The sequence below is a fragment of the Hydra viridissima genome, unplaced genomic scaffold (genome assembly GCF_058129835.1).
Source record: "Hydra viridissima isolate aposymbiotic clone 2 unplaced genomic scaffold, HvirCarnegie_v1 scaffold_4, whole genome shotgun sequence".
NCBI classification, from domain to species: domain Eukaryota; kingdom Metazoa; phylum Cnidaria; class Hydrozoa; order Anthoathecata; family Hydridae; genus Hydra; species Hydra viridissima.
Window position 1 is genome coordinate 11,167,563 of NW_028324303.1, and position 18,636 is coordinate 11,186,198.

The 18,636-nt window shown below is 30.3% G+C and overlaps 4 protein-coding genes across 11 annotated transcripts; 2 read left to right on the forward strand and 2 right to left on the reverse strand.

Moving 5' to 3' along the window:
• The first annotated feature begins 94 nt into the window (after window positions 1–94).
• Window positions 95–6,639, forward strand: LOC145183534 (protein FAM98A-like). Of its 2 annotated transcripts, none has more exons than XM_090084335.1 (14): window positions 95–227; window positions 591–730; window positions 1,515–1,565; window positions 2,538–2,606; window positions 2,720–2,787; window positions 3,075–3,173; window positions 3,309–3,389; window positions 3,647–3,763; window positions 3,856–3,955; window positions 4,515–4,597; window positions 4,737–4,830; window positions 4,932–4,973; window positions 5,136–5,230; window positions 6,341–6,639. In XM_090084335.1, exons 1-13 carry the CDS (start codon window positions 190–192, stop codon window positions 5,225–5,227), a joined length of 1,074 nt encoding a protein of 357 aa, XP_089940461.1. In that variant the 5' UTR covers window positions 95–189; the 3' UTR covers window positions 5,228–5,230; window positions 6,341–6,639. The 2 variants fall into 2 exon arrangements, with proteins under 2 accessions (XP_089940461.1, XP_089940460.1); XM_090084334.1 differs by lacking the exon at window positions 6,341–6,639 and adding an exon at window positions 5,574–5,888.
• LOC145183533 (uncharacterized) lies at window positions 6,127–12,772 on the reverse strand. Of its 4 annotated transcripts, XM_090084329.1 has the most exons (11): window positions 12,733–12,772; window positions 11,410–11,677; window positions 11,266–11,292; window positions 10,878–10,939; window positions 10,580–10,755; window positions 9,828–10,278; window positions 8,951–9,243; window positions 8,606–8,874; window positions 7,127–8,277; window positions 6,944–7,046; window positions 6,127–6,778 (listed from the first exon to the last, which is right to left on the reverse strand). In XM_090084329.1, exons 2-11 carry the CDS (start codon window positions 11,551–11,553, stop codon window positions 6,200–6,202), a joined length of 3,255 nt encoding a protein of 1,084 aa, XP_089940455.1. In that variant the 5' UTR covers window positions 11,554–11,677; window positions 12,733–12,772; the 3' UTR covers window positions 6,127–6,199. The 4 variants fall into 4 exon arrangements, with proteins under 4 accessions (XP_089940455.1, XP_089940456.1, XP_089940457.1 ...); XM_090084330.1 differs by lacking the exon at window positions 12,733–12,772 and having other exon boundaries at window positions 10,560–10,755; window positions 11,410–11,679; XM_090084331.1 differs by lacking the exons at window positions 11,266–11,292; window positions 12,733–12,772 and having other exon boundaries at window positions 10,560–10,755; window positions 11,410–11,679.
• Window positions 11,935–17,923, forward strand: LOC145182584 (disintegrin and metalloproteinase domain-containing protein 9-like). Of its 2 annotated transcripts, XM_090084333.1 has the most exons (7): window positions 13,563–13,641; window positions 13,848–15,537; window positions 15,769–16,042; window positions 16,344–16,578; window positions 16,662–16,898; window positions 16,980–17,172; window positions 17,337–17,923. In XM_090084333.1, exons 2-7 carry the CDS (start codon window positions 14,709–14,711, stop codon window positions 17,723–17,725), a joined length of 2,157 nt encoding a protein of 718 aa, XP_089940459.1. In that variant the 5' UTR covers window positions 13,563–13,641; window positions 13,848–14,708; the 3' UTR covers window positions 17,726–17,923. The 2 variants fall into 2 exon arrangements, 1 of the variants encoding a protein (XP_089940459.1); XR_016451568.1 differs by having other exon boundaries at window positions 11,935–15,537; window positions 16,653–16,898; window positions 17,337–17,771.
• LOC149889886 (uncharacterized) lies at window positions 17,581–18,621 on the reverse strand. Of its 3 annotated transcripts, none has more exons than XM_090084341.1 (3): window positions 18,400–18,610; window positions 18,093–18,220; window positions 17,581–17,699 (listed from the first exon to the last, which is right to left on the reverse strand). In XM_090084341.1, the coding sequence occupies exons 1-3, from the start codon at window positions 18,532–18,534 to the stop codon at window positions 17,672–17,674; spliced, it is 291 nt and encodes a 96-aa protein (XP_089940467.1). In that variant the 5' UTR covers window positions 18,535–18,610; the 3' UTR covers window positions 17,581–17,671. The 3 variants fall into 3 exon arrangements, with proteins under 3 accessions (XP_089940467.1, XP_089940464.1, XP_089940465.1); XM_090084338.1 differs by lacking the exon at window positions 17,581–17,699 and adding an exon at window positions 17,718–17,936 and having other exon boundaries at window positions 18,400–18,621; XM_090084339.1 differs by lacking the exon at window positions 17,581–17,699 and adding an exon at window positions 17,718–17,837.
• Between the last annotated feature and the right edge of the window lie 15 nt (window positions 18,622–18,636).

The following is an 18,636-nucleotide window of genomic DNA, read 5'->3' on the forward strand; positions in this document are numbered from 1 at the left end:
TTGTTAGTAATCTTTAAGTTTAAAGTTTCATACAGATGTTACGCTTAATTTTGCACATGCATTAATAAGGTTCTATTTTTCTCCAAATTTATCTAACTCCAATTTGTTTGTTTTTTAAAACAATTAATACATAAAATAAAGATATTGACTTGAAGGTTCAGATATTGACTTGATGGTTCAGGTATCAAAATGGAACAATCAATTGCAGAAGCTCTTCAAAATATAGAGTGAGTGAAGATAAACAAATATAGCACCATCTACCTTTACATTAATTATCACATTTTGATTACAAAAACAACTTGTAAAAGCTAAACAAGGAAATCTTACAAATGAAAAAAAAATTTAAATCTTAAGTATTTAATGATGGCACAATTTTCTTAATGAAATGTTGTTTTTTTTAAACAATTACTGTATATATTGGTGTATGAATTGAGACTGAATCGTTTAGAATGGTTAAAAAGTTCCTTAAGAAAGCAAGTGTTAATCTGTGGAAAATATGCTTTGGGTTAAAAATAGGTTAGCTTATACATGGGCATATGCACATGATTAGTTTTTATTTCAATTGCAAGTTTACAATTTTTAAAATTTAGGTATAATGGAGAGTTATGTTCTTGTGTAACTTTAAAACAAGCTGTTCGTGAGAAAATTGTACCTCAGTCTTTTAGAAGATTAGTTGTATGGCTGGTTATGCAGATTAAAAGTTATATTGACATCAAAGAAAATGTTTCAGGTAATGTCATGTTGCAAGAAATTAACCTGGTGATCTTCTACATGCTTTGATTTTTTTTTTATTAGTAAATTCTAGTTAAAATTTAGAAACTTTTCTTTTAAAGTGCTAGCAAAGTTAAATGTAATGTAAATGTTTAACACCATAATTTAGTAAAGAATGTGTTAAGGGGGGGGGGGGGGGAGGAGGAGGAGAGAGAGAAAGATTGGTTTATGGAAGAGGTGAGTACACAAAATGGTTTGTTTTCTCCTTTGATCAGTGGTCTCAAGAGTGTTCACCAAGATTTCATTTTCATTTGATAAAACAAATTGCATTATCAAATATGAATTAAAATTAAATTATATGACCACTTTAACATTTTTATTTAATATTTCATAGTATGAAATAATACACAACACTTATTTTAAGAGGTCCAAACTTTGTAAACCTCACCAAGAAAAGTGTGTGAAAAATGGAGGTTGGGAGAGGAATTAAGAGCTCATGATTACAAAAATGTTCTTTTTCAATGCGATTTTGTTCAGCTCTCAGTTTTATACCAAATGCCAAAATCACAAGTCTAATGTTGACACATCACACTTTTATGATTTTGGCATTTTGTTCTTAAGTTGAGAGCTGAAAATCTTATTTTTGTTTAGAGAAAATTCAGCAAAAGTCAGTTTAGCAAAATGATTGTATAATTGGATTTAAAACAAGATACCATTTAACAACCATGTGCTTTTTAATTTATTTAGAAAAAGTTCTCAAATATAAAGTATAGTTGACTTTAAGTTTGTGTTTTCTTTTTTAGATAATGTAGAAACATTTGAGCTGGATATTAAAGGATTTGTTAGAGAATTAGGTAATTTAAACTTTTTTTTCAAGTATTCAAATGTTTTAATACTGGTTACTTAAAATATGTATATGTTTCTTTCTATATGTATTATATGAACAATGTTTTTTAAATTTATCAAGTAAAATAATAACTGATTGATTTCTAAACTTGAGTTAAATAATTTGATTGTTTTTATGTAAAAGTTTGTACTTTTTTTTGTTAAGCAATAAATTCTGCTTTACTAAAAAGTTATATTATTTACAAGGATTGCAGCTCATGACATTTCACTAGGCAAAGTGTTGTAAAATCAAAGATTTTCTGTCCATCAAATATTCAGTGATCATTTCATGGGAATTACGTCTGATACATGAATAAATTTTGGAAAATCACATCTCATTAAACGAGTGTTATATTTCTTATAAAAATTTATCAGTGATTTTTATTAGTAGTTAAATCAGTAATAATTTGACATGTTAAGAATATTAAAAATAAGAACTACTAATTGCTTTCAAATGATAACAATGTGCCCACAGAATTTTGAGGAGCTGTTGTCTGCTACCAGCCACTTACAGTAAGCCCCTGAAAAAAAAGAACAAAATCTTGTGAAATCAATACCTTGTATTGATATTCAAAAATCAAAAATGGCAATAACAAATTTCTTCTTAACTTTAAAGTGGCGTTTTTAAATATGTTTGCATTTTGTTTTTTTAAATGAAAAGTGCTTACATTTAGTTGCCTTTTTGTTTATATCATTTAAATTTAAGTAATGAATGTTAAGTGGATTAGAAAAAACTTTTTTATTGTGATGTCTTTTTAAATTTAAAAGAAATATTATTTCATTTTTGAGTTATAAAACTAGGAATTTGATAAAAGTTTCCTAATGTCTCTCTTGACAGTAGGAAAATTTTCCTCTGTGGCAGCACTGTTTGTTACATTATGTGTGCAGTACCTTATGCAGCTGTTATAGGGGTTATAATATCTTTTTAAATATCTTATCAGGATGTCCCTACAGTGAAGTGATGCAAACTAACAGATTTGAGACTGTTGAAAGTCGGCTGTTTTTATTAGGTAAGTTTTTAATTTTTTTCCTTAATATGTTGCTGTTGTTAATATTACTGATGATAGTAATCATTATTATTACTTTTGATGTACAGACAATATAACTTATTTTATTGGTTTAGATTATTTGATCACTGAACTCCAAGCTTGTCGTATGACCAAAGATGATGCTAAGATGGATTTTTCACAGGTAAGCTAAATTAACTTTTTTAAAATTGTGTTACAATATTAACTTTTTTTGCTAAATTAACTTTTTTAAAATTGTGTTAACATCAATGTAATAAAGATCTTTAGATCTTATAACTGTTATCTAAATATTTGTTCAAAATGGTTATGTTTATTACTTTTACTGATTTATTTATTCATTATATATCTTTGAAACCTTGTGCACCCACAAGGTTTCAAAGATAGTCTATAAGTTTCCTAAATCCCCCCCCCCCCCCCTCACATGATTTTTTTAAAATATTTTTTATTTAGGATAACTGCAACATGGTCACAATTTGTTTACAGACAATAACTAATGTTCTCAAAATTCCAGACAACACAACTCAACCTTTTGTTGCTATTGAGACCAGTGTGTGTATTTTTGTTGTTCTGTTTCAAATCTTTTTATTTGATTTTTGTTAGCTTAACTTTCAGTTGTTAAAATTGAAACAGATTTTTTAAAACTTTTTTTTGTAAACTTATATTCTCAATATTATTTTTTCCAAGTTAACAAAGCTGTTATCATCCTTGCCAAAAGAACACATCCCTCCTCCCTTACTTAAAAAGCAACTTTCACAAAAGCAGTGGGTAGGAATGTTAAATCTTTTTTTTTTTTTTGATATCATTTTACATTACTTTTAGGAAATAACTTTTTGAAAGTTTTTAATAACATTATAAAGTAAAAAATAAAATCTCTAAAATCAGCTTGGATAGTTTCTATTCATAATAAAACACTTCAAGTGACTTATTTGTGGTTGGTTAGAAGTTTATTTGTGGTTGGTTAGAATTCTATTTATGTAACTAATTATACTGAAGATTTTTTTTTTTGCTTTGTTCATTTGTAGAATCTAGTTTCTCAGATCAATGATGCTTTATGTCAAGAATATCGTTTAAGACGAGAATTACTCATCAAGAGAGTCGATGTCACTATTCAATCATTTACATGGACAGAGAAAATGAAGGTTAGTTTTTTCCATTATTATTTGTTTAGTATTTCCGTTACAGTTTAAAAAAAAACTTTCTTTTTGTAACAATTGTTTATGGTTAATTCTAGAAAAAAGTTGACAAAGTTACAGAATCTTTCGATTTAATTAGATCCAATTTGCAGCCATGCTCTCTTACATCTATAGCAGATGTGCTTGCTGCAAGAACTGGTTAGTATTTCTTCTTCTATTTTCAACTGTTATAGTTAGCATAGTTTATTTATTTTCTAAAATCTTTTAATACCCTAGACCATAACTTTCTTTTGTCAAAGGTCAATAGTATAGTGTATGAGCTATTCTCTTATAATAGTTTAAATATGTATGGTGGTCATAATCTTTAATGGCAACAAATTTCTTTAAAAAAAAAGAAGTTAAAATATCAATCAAGACAGGACCAAGATATGATCTCATTTAATGACTTTGAGTAAATTTTATTTTTAAAAAAAATGTACTCTTAAAGACACAACATACTAAATTTTTTTAAAAAACTAAGAATTTTTCTAAACAGGAAAAGAAAAATTTGTTTGATTTAAATAAAAGTATTTGAGGAGAGTGGCATTTTTCCCTAAATGCAAAAAACTACTGTATGTACATTTTTTTTTTTTTTTTTGTTAAAATTCAGCCTTAATTATATATTCTATATGAAGTAATTAATATTTATCTTATTTTAAAATATTTCAATACCATAAGGTTTATGATTCAAAAGGCTGAAATCCTTTACTTCATTTAGACTTGTGTACTGTTGAGAGAACAAGTAGTGGTGTAGCAAGAGAACTTTCAAAGTGTGCGATCAACAAACATATGATTGGTGCTGTATGTATGATTAAGCGTTCGAAACTTTATAAACAAAGAGATTGATTCAAACTCCTAGTTGAAAGACATATTGTTATAGAAGGTTGTAAAAACAAAAATTTTGATTTGAATACACCATTTATCTGTTATTATTATTTAGGTGCCTGACAGAGGTGGTAGAGCATCAAGCATACCTCCTCCCCCAGATATGCCTACATTTAAACCAAGGCAACCAGATTCGATCGATAGCAGAGGTGTTTCTTACATATTTTTTTTCTGTTTTTAAATAATTCTTTTTGATATAATGGCCTCTTTAAGATATGCAGGTTCAATAAAAACATGATTTCTTTTTTAGGCGGATATCAAGGAACAGCAGCTAAACGAGGACGCGGCGGAGGTTTGTCTTGCTGAATCTGTTTTTTTGCCTTAATAGTTAACCATGCTTTAATGACATTTACTCTAAAAAGTTTATTAAATATAAACTAAACACTTCTTATCTTATGAGATTATTAAAATAGAAAGCATTTCTATTTACGAGTAGACATTTTAACTTTCTCAGGTTGGAGAGGTCGCGGAGCTTCTAGTGGATTTCAAGGAAATACAAGTCGTGACGGAAATCCAGCGAAAGAGGATAAAATGTACTACAGCTAATAGGTTAACAACGCTTTTTCATTCTATAGAATCAGCTTTTAGTTCCTTTTGTTTTGTATTTTTAAGCAAATTTTAAGTGACATTTTATTTTTTACTACTGATAAAATTATTTATCTTTCATCAAAAACATCTCCTTCCCCTCCTCCTCCCTTATTTTAGTTATTGTGCTAGGAGAAGCTTTCACTAAAAAAATTGGAATAAATGATAAAAAATATTTTGACAAATTAAATTGAACTGCGTTCTTTTTTCTTTTTTCCTCCTAAAAAAAGTAGAAATTTATTTAGACAAACATAAAATTTTTTAACTGTTAAGCAAATGATCTAAAAGTCAATAAAATCTATTTTAGGGTGGCGATTAAATTCGTTTTGTCTTTCAAGAGGATCTCACTACAAGGCCACCTCATGGATCACAAGAAAAACGAAGTTTTTCGGTTCCTTTCTTCGAATTATGATTGAACTAATGAAACAATCTGAACTAATATAAGATCATGTTTAGCCAAAAAATTTCGGACTGGCAGAAAAAATGAGACTTAACTTACATAAACGAACCTTTTAATTGCTAGGTTATAAGTACCCTCAATAGCAAAAGATGTTTTTGTTTTTTTTTAAAGCTAATTTTTTGTTATCAAATTATTGTGTCGAAAAAAAAATTTATGCAGTCATTTTGTTTCACATTCAAATCTGAAAGTTTATGATTAAGATAAACAACCAAAGAGCTGGTTTCCCCAGAGCCGAATATGTTAATTGGGAAAAAATTCGAAATTTTATTTACCAATCAAACTCGAAAAAACTGTCGTGTTGAAATTTGTAAAAAATTTTCCAAAAACATTTAAATCTGTTTTAAAACAAAGTCCTGTTTTTTGTTTGTTTTTTTTTTCCCATAGAAAAAAAAAAAAGAAATCGAAAAACACGATAAGCCGAAAAACAATATTTACATAGATCATTATGAAAACTCCAACTGAAAAGCAGCTCATCAACGCGTTAATCGCTTGCTTAAGTTCTTTACTTTTTTATCTTGTCCAACACCATTTTGAAATTTTTTAGTTGGAGTTCTTAAATCTCCGTATGGATTTGAGTCAATTTTGTTTTTTAAGTTTTCTATTGTTATCTCTAGTGATCGTGTTCGCTTGCTTATTGTTTGGTCGTCAATGTCCTTGGAGTACCTATTTTCTGGTCGATGACGATTGACGTTTGAGTATTTATTTTCTGTTGAACGACAATCAGCACTTGTAGATTTGTTTTCTGTAAGATTTTGGTCCTTGGTAAAGTTAGAAAAGCGACTTTTTATCGGCGAACGGAAACCCTGGTCACACTCGGTGTTTATATCTGAATCAGATACCTCACCATTAGGAATTTGCATTTGACGGTCAATTTTTTGTAAAGATCTACCCAAAATAGCTTTTATATTATCTGTATCTTTTGTGATAGTATTTAGAGAGTGGCCAAACGTGGATCGCAAATGGTTCATTTGATCATCGCGGCGATTATACAACTCCTCAAGTTTTTCTCGGCGTCGCTTTTCACAGTTTAGTGATTCTTCCAAAGATGAAACCTAAATATATATATATATATATATATATATATATATATATATATATATATATATATATATATATATATATATATATATATATCTCACAAGAATACAAAAATACTTAGTTAAACTAAAAGATTGCCGTGACAGCCTAAAAAGATCTTATCATAAAAGTATTAAAACCTGCATCTGCAATTGCTTAATGTTTGCTGCATTTTGATGACTTTTCCTTTCTTCATCTAAAGTGCGTTCGTTCTCGCGTTCATATCGAGCTAGTTCGTTTAATCTAAAGTTTAAAGAATAAAATTTTAAACAGCTTAAACTGTATCAGATGACTACATATTTTATTTTAAGCCATTAACTTACGTCATTTCTTTGTCATCCTCGGCCTGCGCCAGAAGGCGCTGAAGATTAGCAATCTGATCTCTGAGATACTTTTTCTCTGCATCACTCTCGTCAATGCTTTTTTCAAGAATTCGTTTCTCATTATTCAAGTTTACAAGCATTTCCTCATATATTTTTGTATCGCCTTCTACCTTACAAAATGTTGATTTCAGACTATGGTAGTTTTCAACTGTTTGATCAGTTTTCATGGTCAAGTCTGTGATCTGACTCTCTTTTAACCGAAGACGTTTTTCGGCATGCACAAGTGTTTCTCTAAGGACAGCTTTCTCAGCTTCAACAGCGGACACCTTCTCAAACATCCCTTCAACATTTTTACTTTGTTCATCAAAACGCTTGATTAAACTTTCATTTTCGTGTGATAGCGTTACAATCTTTTTTTCAGACTCAGTTTGTGAATCACTTAACACTTTTAATTTCCGCTCTAACTGTTCATTAACTAGTTTCAGTTTTTTGTTCTTAGTATCATAAGCTTTGCATTCTTCTTTCATTTCGTTAACGTTTCGTTGAAGTTTGTCATTTCGCTCAGCATACTTATTTAAGCTAACAGTTAGCTCGTTTGTCTTGTTTAATAAACTTATAATTTCGTTTTCTTTATCTGCAAGTTTTTGAGAGCGTTCCTTCTGTAATCTTTCTTTTAGCTTCTCGTTCTCATATTGTTGCTTTTCAAGCATGTCGGACAGACGATCAGAATACGATTCTAAATGTATCAGCCTCTGTGCAAGCGTTTTATTGTCTTCAATGAGTTTTTCTAAATCAGATTTCAAGTTTAAATAAGCTTTGTTTTTTTCTTCGTTTTCTTTCTGCATTTGCTCTAGTTGTAATTTTAAATCGTTCGAAAGTTTATTCTTTTCGTTGATTTCTTTTTCGTATTGTGACTTCGCCTTTTCTTCGGATTTTCTTTTAGCCGATTCTAAAAAATGACACTCTCCTTCTAACTCGTGAATCTTTGCTTTCAATAGCTTCTTTTCATCCTCGTAAAAAATGGCTTTGTTAGAACTTTTTTCTTTGGAGTCGTTTAATTCTTCTTCAAGATGTTCGATTCGCCTTTGATTCTCGTACAAACTTTTTTGCAAGCGATTTATCTCTTCACACTTTTGACTCAGATCTCGGTCCTTAAAAATGAAACGAAAAAAAACTTAAACGAAACTCATTTAGTTCAAATGTCCTTCCGTAAAAAAAATCATTCTTTGTTTTGTTGAAACTCAAATATGCTTTCATAAAATATTAAGGGTTCACTCAAATAACGCTAAAGCGAAATTGTTATCGCTTATGAATAAAAGAAAAAAAAAAAAGTTTGTCAATAAACAAAACACTTTTGATCAATCATTAACCAATTATGTACATAACTTAGTACAGAACCATCACTTAGAGTGGAAGAGAATGGTCGCCTAAAAATTGGGTTGATAATTATTTTTCTCACGTAAATTGTCAACTAAATACCTGAGCTGTTAGAGTTGCAGATGCTCTTTGAAACTGCTCTTCGAGTAATTCTTTTTGTCTTTTTTCCAGGCGAAATTTTTCTTGTTCTTCAGAGAGCTCTATCTTCAAATTTGTAACGTTCTCATGAAGACCATTGTTGGTATTTTCGCTTTGACACAAATGTTCGGACAGTGCAGAGATATCGGCTTGCAAAGATCGAATTTTAGAACTTAACGATTCGAAATGAGCATCAAGTTCATCTGCAGAAACTTCCTCGTTTGGGTTTCTTCCTATCATAAATTATTGGTTTGTTTTAAAAAAAAAAAATTTAACACTTTTTCTACTTTTTGTTAGCATTGAAATTACCTGAACTAGCTCCGAGATGACTTCGTATTACCAAATTTAGCTCGTTTAGTAAAAATACGTTCTCAGCTCTTTGTTCCTCGCAAGTGTTAAGTTCTGATTGAAGCAACCTTAACTTTTCGGTTAGATTTTTCATTTCAAAGTTTTGTTCGTCATTCTTGCGTCGTGTCTCGTGAAAATTGCGCTCGATTTCTTCGCATTTTTCAGTAAGCTTGCTTTCGTTAAATGCCAAATGATCAAGGTCTTGCTGAAGAATAACTTCTCTTTTGCGGTGCTCTTTTTCTTGGTTATCACACCTTAAAACATTTTTCAAACATTTTTAACTTATTTTTTAAGTTTCAAGTACATAAAACTACAAAAATCTATTGTACAATAATAATAAGCTATAATAAGGTATAATTAGTGTGGTAAGAGGTTGGTGCGGTAATAATCAAACTTGATAATTAGTTAATGTAACAATAAATAAGTTTAGTAATAAATGAGTTTAATAAAAATTAGTTTAGTAATAAATCATTATTAACTTAGGTAGTACGCTAAAAAGAATGCAATAAAATTGAAATAACCAAATAACTGTTAGAATTAATACAATCATAATTTAAATAAAAAATTGTAATTCTCTCAATAAAACTAGGGTAAGATTTTCCTTATAAATATTGCTCAAAATAAAATTTGAGCCAGACTTAAATCATATTTTAGTATTAGACAACAAAATAACAACTACTTTTATCAATATCACATATACTCGTGATAACATGAATATTGATAAGTACCTGTGTTGACTTGTAATTTGTTGATACAAAACAATCAGCATTTAAAAACGAAAATAACGAAATAAAAATTAGAAGAATAACTAAACAAAAAGAAAAAGAAAATTACGCACCTTATTTTTAAGGATTCATTTAATCCTCTAAGATCGATTATTTCCTGTTGAGCATGAGTAATTTCGTCTTTAAGACGAGTAATTGAAATATTTTGCTGTTTTAGCAAAAGGTTTGAACTCTGATTTTCGGATTTGCATTCTTCGAGATTACGTGTAACTTCTAGTAACTCTCGTTTTAAAGCGTGTATTTCAATTTCGAGGTCCCTATTGCGTTTTGATTTTACATCGTTTTCAGTTTTGTAGACCAGCAAGGTTTCTTCCAATTCACAGTATTTCTCCTTAAGTGAGTTCAGCTCTCCGTGTTGCTTCATCCGTAATTGGTCTTTTTCAATGATGAATTTTCGACTCTGGTCGAGTTGCTTAGTGATGCTAATCCTCTCGCTTTCTTCTTGTTTCAGCTTCATCTCAAGTCTAACAATTTCTTGCTCCTGCAACATGTTCACTTGTAAAGCTACATGAAAAAATATCCAAGTCATAAACGAAAATAATAAACGAATAAAACTTTTAAGTTAACTTTTCACCATTCGTTCACTATGAACACAAGTAGCAGGATACAAATTTGTTGAGTAGCATGGTTAATCATACGCAGACAGGGGGGGTTGGCAACAAAAATTTTGACGTGAGATTTGCAATATGCAATAGAGGAGAAAGGTTGTAGGGGTTTGCAATTAACAAACCTGCATTGGGGAATCGCTACAATATGAAAAAGTGAGGTGAAGTTGGTAATAAAACCTTTTTTTGAATCTACTTGCCAATATTTTGCTCTTTTTTTATTTCGTTCAATCTTCGATCGTAATCGTTTTTTTGCTCTCTAAATATGGCGAGTTGCTGCTCAAGAAAACTGGCGTTTCGTTCCTCTTCAGTAAATTTATCGTGCAAATTTTCAATTTCTTGTTGAAGATAAGATTTTTCTTCAAAGCGTAATAACCTAATAACAGTTGAAGTCAATGTTATTAAAGTATCATTTTATTTACAGATGAAAAACTTTCAGGATACAAGATTATTGTTGTCATATTTTAAATGCAGATTGAGTCAGCTACAAATCAATACCTCAGTTCTTCAAGTTTTTTCTTCGCATTTTGAAGCTCTTTATGCGAGGCTATCACTTGTTCCTAATACGAGATATTTTACATCGTTTAGTATTTGGGTATGAATTGTACTCATCATTGCTTTTTCTTTAAAGGAAGAGATTAATAAAAGCGTTTTTCAAATTAAATTAACTCGCACTGATATCACATGAAAAGTGCCATGGAAATTATGTTTTAAATAAAGGGATTTAGGTACGAAGTTGAATATTGGTTAACGTTAAGTTGTTACAAATTTTACTGATTTTTAATGAACCCGCATTGTCAAATACTCTTTTATAGTATTTTAAACAGTATATATATTTACACACTCTTTGCATTACAGATAGAAAAAATTATTTTTTAAATCAAACCTCTAATTGGCACTCAGCTTCTATTATCTAGAAAAATAAAGATATTGCTTACTTCAAGTCATAGCTAGATTTATATTTAATGTTGGTTAAAATGTATAAATTTTATGTTCGTTATAATATACCCGTCCGATCTTTAAGTCTCACCTTAGCATGCGTTTCTTGACACCTCGGAGAAAACTCGACGATTGAGATTCCACTATCGCGATCCGAAGAAACAGGATTTGATAATTCGTCACATTTTTTTTCCTCAAAGTTACTTGTGTGTAAAACTTCTTTTTCTTCTAACATAACAACCACACTTCGAATTAATTAGCACACACAAAGGCCTTTTTATGCGGTTTTATTTGCTTTTCATTATTTGCTTATCTTCTATGAGACGTAGAAATATGTTTACAATATAATTCGCACATTTCTATATCATAAAAGAACAATGAAATTACAAACTTTAAAATAAAAATAAATAAAAAAAAAACCTAACTAAATTTTATTTTTTTCTGCTGTTTTTTTTTTCTTTAGAGTTGCTTCTAAAAGAGCTACTTTGCTTATTTTCATACTGAATGTGTTCTTTAAAATAATCGACGTAAAATAAAACTGCTATTGAGAAAAACGCTTCGAAAGTTGCACGAAATTTTTCTTAAATCAAATATAAGAAAGTCAGTTACTAATATACAGTTTTATTAAATGAATCATTAGTTTCTGAAATGATAATAAATTAATTTTTTATGTTATGGATTTTAATCAGGAGCCAACTGGGAATTCAACTATTGACGAAACGTCACCTAAACAGCTTAACTGATAACTTTATATGCGCTGCTATGTATGCATTCATACACGGAGAACATTACTAAGTTTTTCAATTTCTATATATTTAAATCATAACAATTGAGAAAAATAATGGATGATTTTATTGCGCGGAGAGAGGACGAGGGAGAACATATACTCGCTGTAATATATGCAACGTATTTGCCAATACTCAGAGGTATCCTGAAAGTTCATCTACCACTATTGTTATTAACAGCTAAATTCCCTTCAACACAAAAATTTAAAGTTTCAAACCAAGAAACTGTAGCCTTGTATTTAACTTGATACTTCGATCTCAAGCATACGAACACCAGATCTGATAGTGCTTACTATTACAAACGGTAGCTGTATAGAGATATTATGTCTTTAAAAGGTTTTCTTGAAATGTTGGTGAACTTAATTTTCGCTAGAATGGGAAGAAACACATTAGAAAAGGCTTTCCGTGAGGTCATTATTATTGAACGTGATGCTTCGTAAGTTTTCTTTCTTATTAACGATTGCTTCAAAATCATCAAGTTATAGCAATGAGAGAGAAGCTTAAGTTCAAATCAACTTAAAAAAAAATCTAATATTTCTTCTATAAAAATATTTTACACCGCATAATTTTTCCTTTTAATTCCTTAAAAAATTTTTTTCACATTTTTTTCTCTTTGCCACTCTCCTTACCATTCTCTTTGCCATTCTTTTGATTGCTTTACCCATTAATGATTTTTATGATTTCCGCTATTTTTGTATTTGTAGCGTCTATGCGGTCAAGTCTTGTTTATAATTAATTTAAATAGTTGTATATACTAAGCATGCTCAACGGTTCATTCGAATCTCGCCATCACAGTTTGATACGTCATCTCGCAGTTGTTATAGCACGCTTTGAGTGTTTTACATTTACATTTTTGTTATTATATTTAATGCACATAAATCGGTTATTAGATTATTTATAGTAGGCTTAAACTTAAATTTAATATTTTAATAAATCCATTCAATAAATGTTTATTCGAATTCTCTTTTTTCGAATTATCTCCTTACCAGAAATTGGTTTACAAAAACTCCTTACGCATTTTTCGTAACTTTTTGCATAACTTTGGCCATTACTTGCTTCAAAATTACAATCTTATAAGAAATTCAAAAGTCATATTGCAAAAGTTTGCAATAAAGTGATTATATTTGTTGAATATTGCGTAGTTTAGAACAATAATCTAAAAGGTATTAAGGCTAAAAGTTACACAAAATGTTACGAATTTGGGTAAAAGGTTTTGTAAAACTCAGTCTTTCTGTTTTAAATAATTCCCGTTTAACTCATAAATATAAAAATAACTTCAACTAAAAATTAAAATAAAAATTACTTTTAATAACAAAACTCTCTTTTTAAAAATGTTTCAACGAAACTCTTTTAAACTCAATTACCATTTATTCTATTAAAATTTGAGTTGATTTACTAGTCATAAACTATTTCTGTTCCTCATAAATAAATAAAACGCTTTGCTTAATTCACAAACTTTGGTCTTTCGCAGCCGCTGGGATTGATAGGCAATACTTAATCACGAATTCAATGTTGGATTTCTATAACTTCGTTTTTAGGTTTTGGTTTCTTTTTTATTTGGTTTTTATTTGGTTTTAAATTTTGTTTTACCCAAAAAATTTATTTTTCTTCTTTCCTCCCCCAGTCAAAACACTCATTATTTGTTACATTTTCTCCAAAAAACCATCTTTTGGCTCTCAAACTTCAGAAAGTCACTTTTCTCTAGCGGTCCAAGCAGGAGTCACAACGGTGGTGTTTTTTTAAGGTTTGCTCTGATTAGTCTTCAAAACCGATCAACAACAAAATAAATGCCATGGCCAAGAACACACACGTGCGAAATAACAAAATAAATAAATGAATAAATCCAAAAAAATTTTGAAAGAGGGATGACGATCAGAAAGCTACCAACCCAGATTGCAACCGTCCGTGGGCTCCGAAGACCGATTTTGATGTTATTTGGATAGTCATAATATAAACAAATAGCTTCAAATGGTAGGGAAGCTAAAGACATCTCAAAAGAAGAAAGAGAATTTCTTCTTTTAGATTGGGTTTTATTTACATTCAGATTTCAGTACACATATAACTTTCAAGGACATTATGAAAATAAATCTAGTTATTTCAAAGTTTTTAAGAATATATAAGATGTTCTTCCAGCAAGGAAGACATTAAAGACAACAAAGTTTAGGAATACTGCTTTATCGACGGTAAAAATATATAATAATAAGTGTAATGTATCCCAGGCTGGCCACAAAATACAAATTACTATCATCAAGTTGAGAGAGATCCTTATGGTTTTGATAAACTTTGTTAAAGTGTGTCCAGTGCATTGAAGATCATGTATTTTAGACTTTTTGAAATTTTAATACAAACTTACAAAATTAGTTACACAAATACTTTGAGACATCAACTTGAGAAAAATATCTACGAGTCAAACTATATAGGAACTTTATTGGATTTGGGAAAAAGTTTGTGGCGTTTTTTTGACACCGTCTATCGACAAAAACGCCATAAAATTTTTTCCAAACCCAATATTACGCAGAAAAATGCAACAAATGTCAAATGACGTCAAATTATGTGAAAGTTAAGAAACCTACACCGCGTATACTTTCAGCAACTTAAAAACGAAATGGTGAAGCCGGTTAAAACAACCACTGGAAAAATATATTTAACCAACAAAATAAGCTACACTGTAATACTTCAACTTTCTCTAGCACTTTTCCCTGTACTCCACTATCTTGACGCTGCAAAGGAGATCGTAGTACCACACATATCAAAGATTACAAGCGAAAATACTGTTGTTTTGATAAACGGAACTTTCAACTTTCAAATTCAACTCCGAAAAAACAATTATGTATTTTCAGAAGGACCAGTATATTCCAACCAATGCTTTTACAATGGAAACGTGAATGACGAACCGAGATTTTACGCTGCATTTGACGTGTGCGATGGCTTAAACGGGATGTTTATATATAAAGATAAAACCTTTTACTTGACACCGCGAAATAATAGATCTCTGGGAGAACATATTCTTGAGCAAATTAAAAGTAATAGCAATAGTTCTTCTCAATGTTTTCGAATGCTCGAACCTATCAATTTCAAAAAGCATTCAGTTCTTCAAAAAGCAAGAATACGAAGAGATGCAAACCAAAACAGCGAGATCAAATTCCTGGAACTGTTTTTAGTAAATGATTATAGTGTTTTCAAGTATTATAACAGCAACATTAGCGAGGTCATGAGAAGGTCCAATCTCATTGCGAACATTTTAGATGCTAAGTATTCTGTTATAGAAGTACGAATTATTCTCGTTGGAATTGAGGTATGGGATAAAGGAAATAAAATCGAAGTAGTAGAAAGTTCGCAACAAACTATTTTGAGTTTTATGGATTACCGAAAAAATTTCATTCGTGTTAGAAATGATAATGCTCAACTTATAACCAAAAATCCTTTTGACGGAGGTAGCTATGCTCATTAATTGTTTGTTTTTTTTTTATCTATAAGATTTTTTTTGCTTCTCCCAACTTTTTAAATCACTTCCCTTGGTTTTACATAATTTTAAAGTTTATTTTTTTACATAATTTTAAAGTTTATTTTTTTTCTAAGTAAACTTTTGACACTCAGACAAGCATTTTTTGTTTTTAAAAATTGAGCATAATTTTACTGAACACAAAGTGTGGAACATTTTTTAGGTTTAACAGCGGGGAAAGCGCCTGTTGGTACAATATGCTCTGATAAATACTCAGTTGGGATATCTCACGATTCTAATGACAATCCTGCTTACATAGCCAATGTTGTTGCTCATGAGCTTGGACACAGCTTAGGAATGCTACACGATGAACATGCACAGTGCCTATGTTATGACAACGACCAAAACGGGTGCATTATGGGTCAATACCTAGATGGTAATGTTAAAAGCTTTTCTGAATGCAGCGTTCAATATTTTAAAGACTTTTTATCGAGTGGGTAAGTTCAACAAAACCAGAAACATATTGTTACACTTGAGTTTATTTTATATTACACTTGAGTTTTTTTTAAACCAAATTTTTTGACGAAACTTCTTAACTTTTGCAGAAATTTAATTTCTAATTGTGAACAAAAAAATCTGAATGCTGTTTCTCTAAAGCGTTTCTAATTGGAAGTTTTTTTTCTATTTATATCTTAAGTGTTTTTTACTGGCACGAAAAGATTTGTTTTTCGCTCTTCAACTTCTAAAATGAAATTTATTTCGCAAACTCATGGAGAATGTTTATTATATTTTGCTTAGTCACGGAGGATGTTTGTACGATTATCCGGTTGGTCGTCCCAGGCCATCAATTTGTGGTAATGGGATTATTGAACCAGGCGAAGAATGTGATTGCGGATCTAACGAAAAATGCATTTTCTATGGTAATTGCTGTCGTCCAGTTACTTGCACTCTGTATCGAAACGCAACCTGCGCTTCAGGAGAATGTTGCCAACAATGTCAATTTAAAGCGAGAGGTGTTGGGTGTCGCGAACAAGTAAGTGTAATATTTCTAAAATTATGTTTTTAAAGATTTATCTTTATAAAATAAACAAAACTTTACTATTGCAGTCATTTTAGCGTGAAGAATGCGACTTAGCTGAATACTGCGATGGTGTTTCAGGGATGTGTCCTAAAGATATTTATGTCCAAAATACCCACAGTTGTGGTGGAGGGAAAGGATTTTGTCATCAAGGTATTTGTCTAACACATAAGCATCAATGTATTGAGATGTTTGGTGCAAATACTTTATCTGCTGATGCATACTGTTACAAAGAACTCAACACCAAAGGAAGTTATGGTGGGCACTGCGGAATGGTAAGCGCGGTCAATTATAATTTTTTTTAACGTACTAAAAAATAAAATCACTTCTGATTGAGCGAGCCATTTTATGTTTAGAAATCCAGCAAGTTCAAACCGTGTAAAGAAACTGATGCGTTTTGCGGAAAGCTACATTGTGACAAAACCATTCGTAACGATCTGTTAGATAATCGATTGGTATGGTCGGAACTCAATGTGACAAAAGAATGCAAAAGTGTGAAATATAACGATACTAATATTTCAAACGACCAACTAGGAATAGTTAAAGATGGTAAGGAAATAAAGGGAAAAAAATTGTTTTCTTCAAAAACGAGGTACTTCAGTTTTAAAAACTTCATCAAAAACCGAAATTCTTTTCAAATTGAAAAAAAACTCTCAAAATTCATAGGAAGAATAAACTTTATTTTTTTATCTTTAAACTCCCGTTTTCTTTAGGCACGCGTTGCGGAAGCAAAAGCATATGCATAAACTACACTTGCACAGACCTGCTTACATATCAGTTAATCCATAATATAACAAAATGTCCACAGAACTGTTCACAACAGGGAGTATGTAACAGCAACGGGAATTGTCATTGCGACCCAGGTTGGAAACCCCCGTACTGTGATCGACCAGGAGAAGGCGGAAGCATTGACAGTGGGCCCCCACCAATACAATTATGCACATTATTCAGAGCCAACATATTAGAAACATCATTTTATATTTACTTAACACCTGGATTGATATTATTGATTCTTAGTATGATAACAGTTTCGCGATCAAGAAAAATATCAAAGCAGAAGGCGCAGGAAAAAGAATCTGAAAAAGAAAGATTACTGAGTTAAAAAGTTCTTTTGAAAAATAAAAAACGAGCACGCATCACTACAACATTACATCTATTTCTTCACTTGAGAACTGCTTATCACATCAAGATAGCGGAACGTCTCCAGAGCGTTTCTTAAAATAACAATCAAAATGATCAACAAATAAGATAACTGTAGAGCAGAGCTTTTTTTCAAGTCTTCAAAATACTTAGAATGTTCTTTCCTTTCTTTTCTAATTAAAATTTAAATAAAAATTTGATTTTAAGAATTCTTTGTCAAGTAGCCTTTAATCAATTGCAGGGCATTTTTTACAAAGAATAAATATTTAACAGAAAATATAATCAAATTGAAGACATAACATAAAATTTTATTTAAAACTATAACTCACCTCTTAGACTCCAATTCAATTAGACACTTTTTATACAACTCTTCCTGCTCTTCAGGGCTGTAATTCAAACCAGTCATCGCAGACAAATTTTCTTTACACAGACTTAACTTATTCTTAAAAGAAGTCACCTAAAACAAAAAACACTCGACGTTAAAATAGACGAAAACGACAAACCGACACAAAAAACATGACTTGGTTAATTCATAAAAATATTAGAATGTATTTGTTGAATTTTGATATCAAAAAATTACCGTGATAATAAAAAAAAACGGTGTTTATAAAAAGTCACAGGAAATAGGGTGAATACTTTTTTTAGGATTTCATCTTTCGGTTCTTTTGATTTGTCAGCAGACGAGAGGATGTTTATAATGGATGGTAAAAGATCGTAGTCCTTTTCTAAACTGGCTATTTGTGCTGAATTACTATTCAAACCATCACACATTTCATGAGAGATTCACCACTTTTTATCATTATTTTACTAAAAATATATTAAAATGTGTTAATAGAACAAACTTAATAGAAATAGTAAAACATATATATACAT

Excerpts from the sequence above, each read along its gene's own strand:
- LOC145183534 (XM_090084335.1), top strand. The coding sequence starts at position 190 with ATGGAACAATCAATTGCAGAAGCTCTTCAAAATATAGA. Across the intron at positions 2,788-3,074 it reads CTAAGATGGATTTTTCACAG|GATAACTGCAACATGGTCAC; the intron begins GTAAGCTAAATT and ends TTTTTTATTTAG. Across the intron at positions 3,174-3,308 it reads TTGTTGCTATTGAGACCAGT|TTAACAAAGCTGTTATCATC; the intron begins GTGTGTATTTTT and ends ATTTTTTCCAAG.
- LOC145183533 (XM_090084329.1), bottom strand. The coding sequence starts at position 11,553 with ATGTTAGAAGAAAAAGAAGTTTTACACACAAGTAACTTTGAGGAAAAA. Across the intron at positions 10,940-11,265 it reads AAGCTGAGTGCCAATTAGAG|GAACAAGTGATAGCCTCGCA; the intron begins GTTTGATTTAAA and ends ATCTCGTATTAG. Across the intron at positions 8,278-8,605 it reads CTGCAACTCTAACAGCTCAG|GACCGAGATCTGAGTCAAAA; the intron begins GTATTTAGTTGA and ends TTCATTTTTAAG.
- LOC145182584 (XM_090084333.1), top strand. The coding sequence starts at position 14,709 with ATGGTGAAGCCGGTTAAAACAACCACTGGAAAAATATATTTAACCAAC. Across the intron at positions 15,538-15,768 it reads CAAAAATCCTTTTGACGGAG|GTTTAACAGCGGGGAAAGCG; the intron begins GTAGCTATGCTC and ends AACATTTTTTAG. Across the intron at positions 16,899-16,979 it reads ATGGTGGGCACTGCGGAATG|AAATCCAGCAAGTTCAAACC; the intron begins GTAAGCGCGGTC and ends TTTTATGTTTAG.
- LOC149889886 (XM_090084338.1), bottom strand. The coding sequence starts at position 18,534 with ATGTGTGATGGTTTGAATAGTAATTCAGCACAAATAGCCAGTTTAGAA. Across the intron at positions 18,221-18,399 it reads AAGATGAAATCCTAAAAAAA|GTGACTTCTTTTAAGAATAA; the intron begins GTATTCACCCTA and ends TTTTTGTTTTAG. Across the intron at positions 17,937-18,092 it reads ATTGAATTGGAGTCTAAGAG|AAAAGAAAGGAAAGAACATT; the intron begins GTGAGTTATAGT and ends AATTTTAATTAG.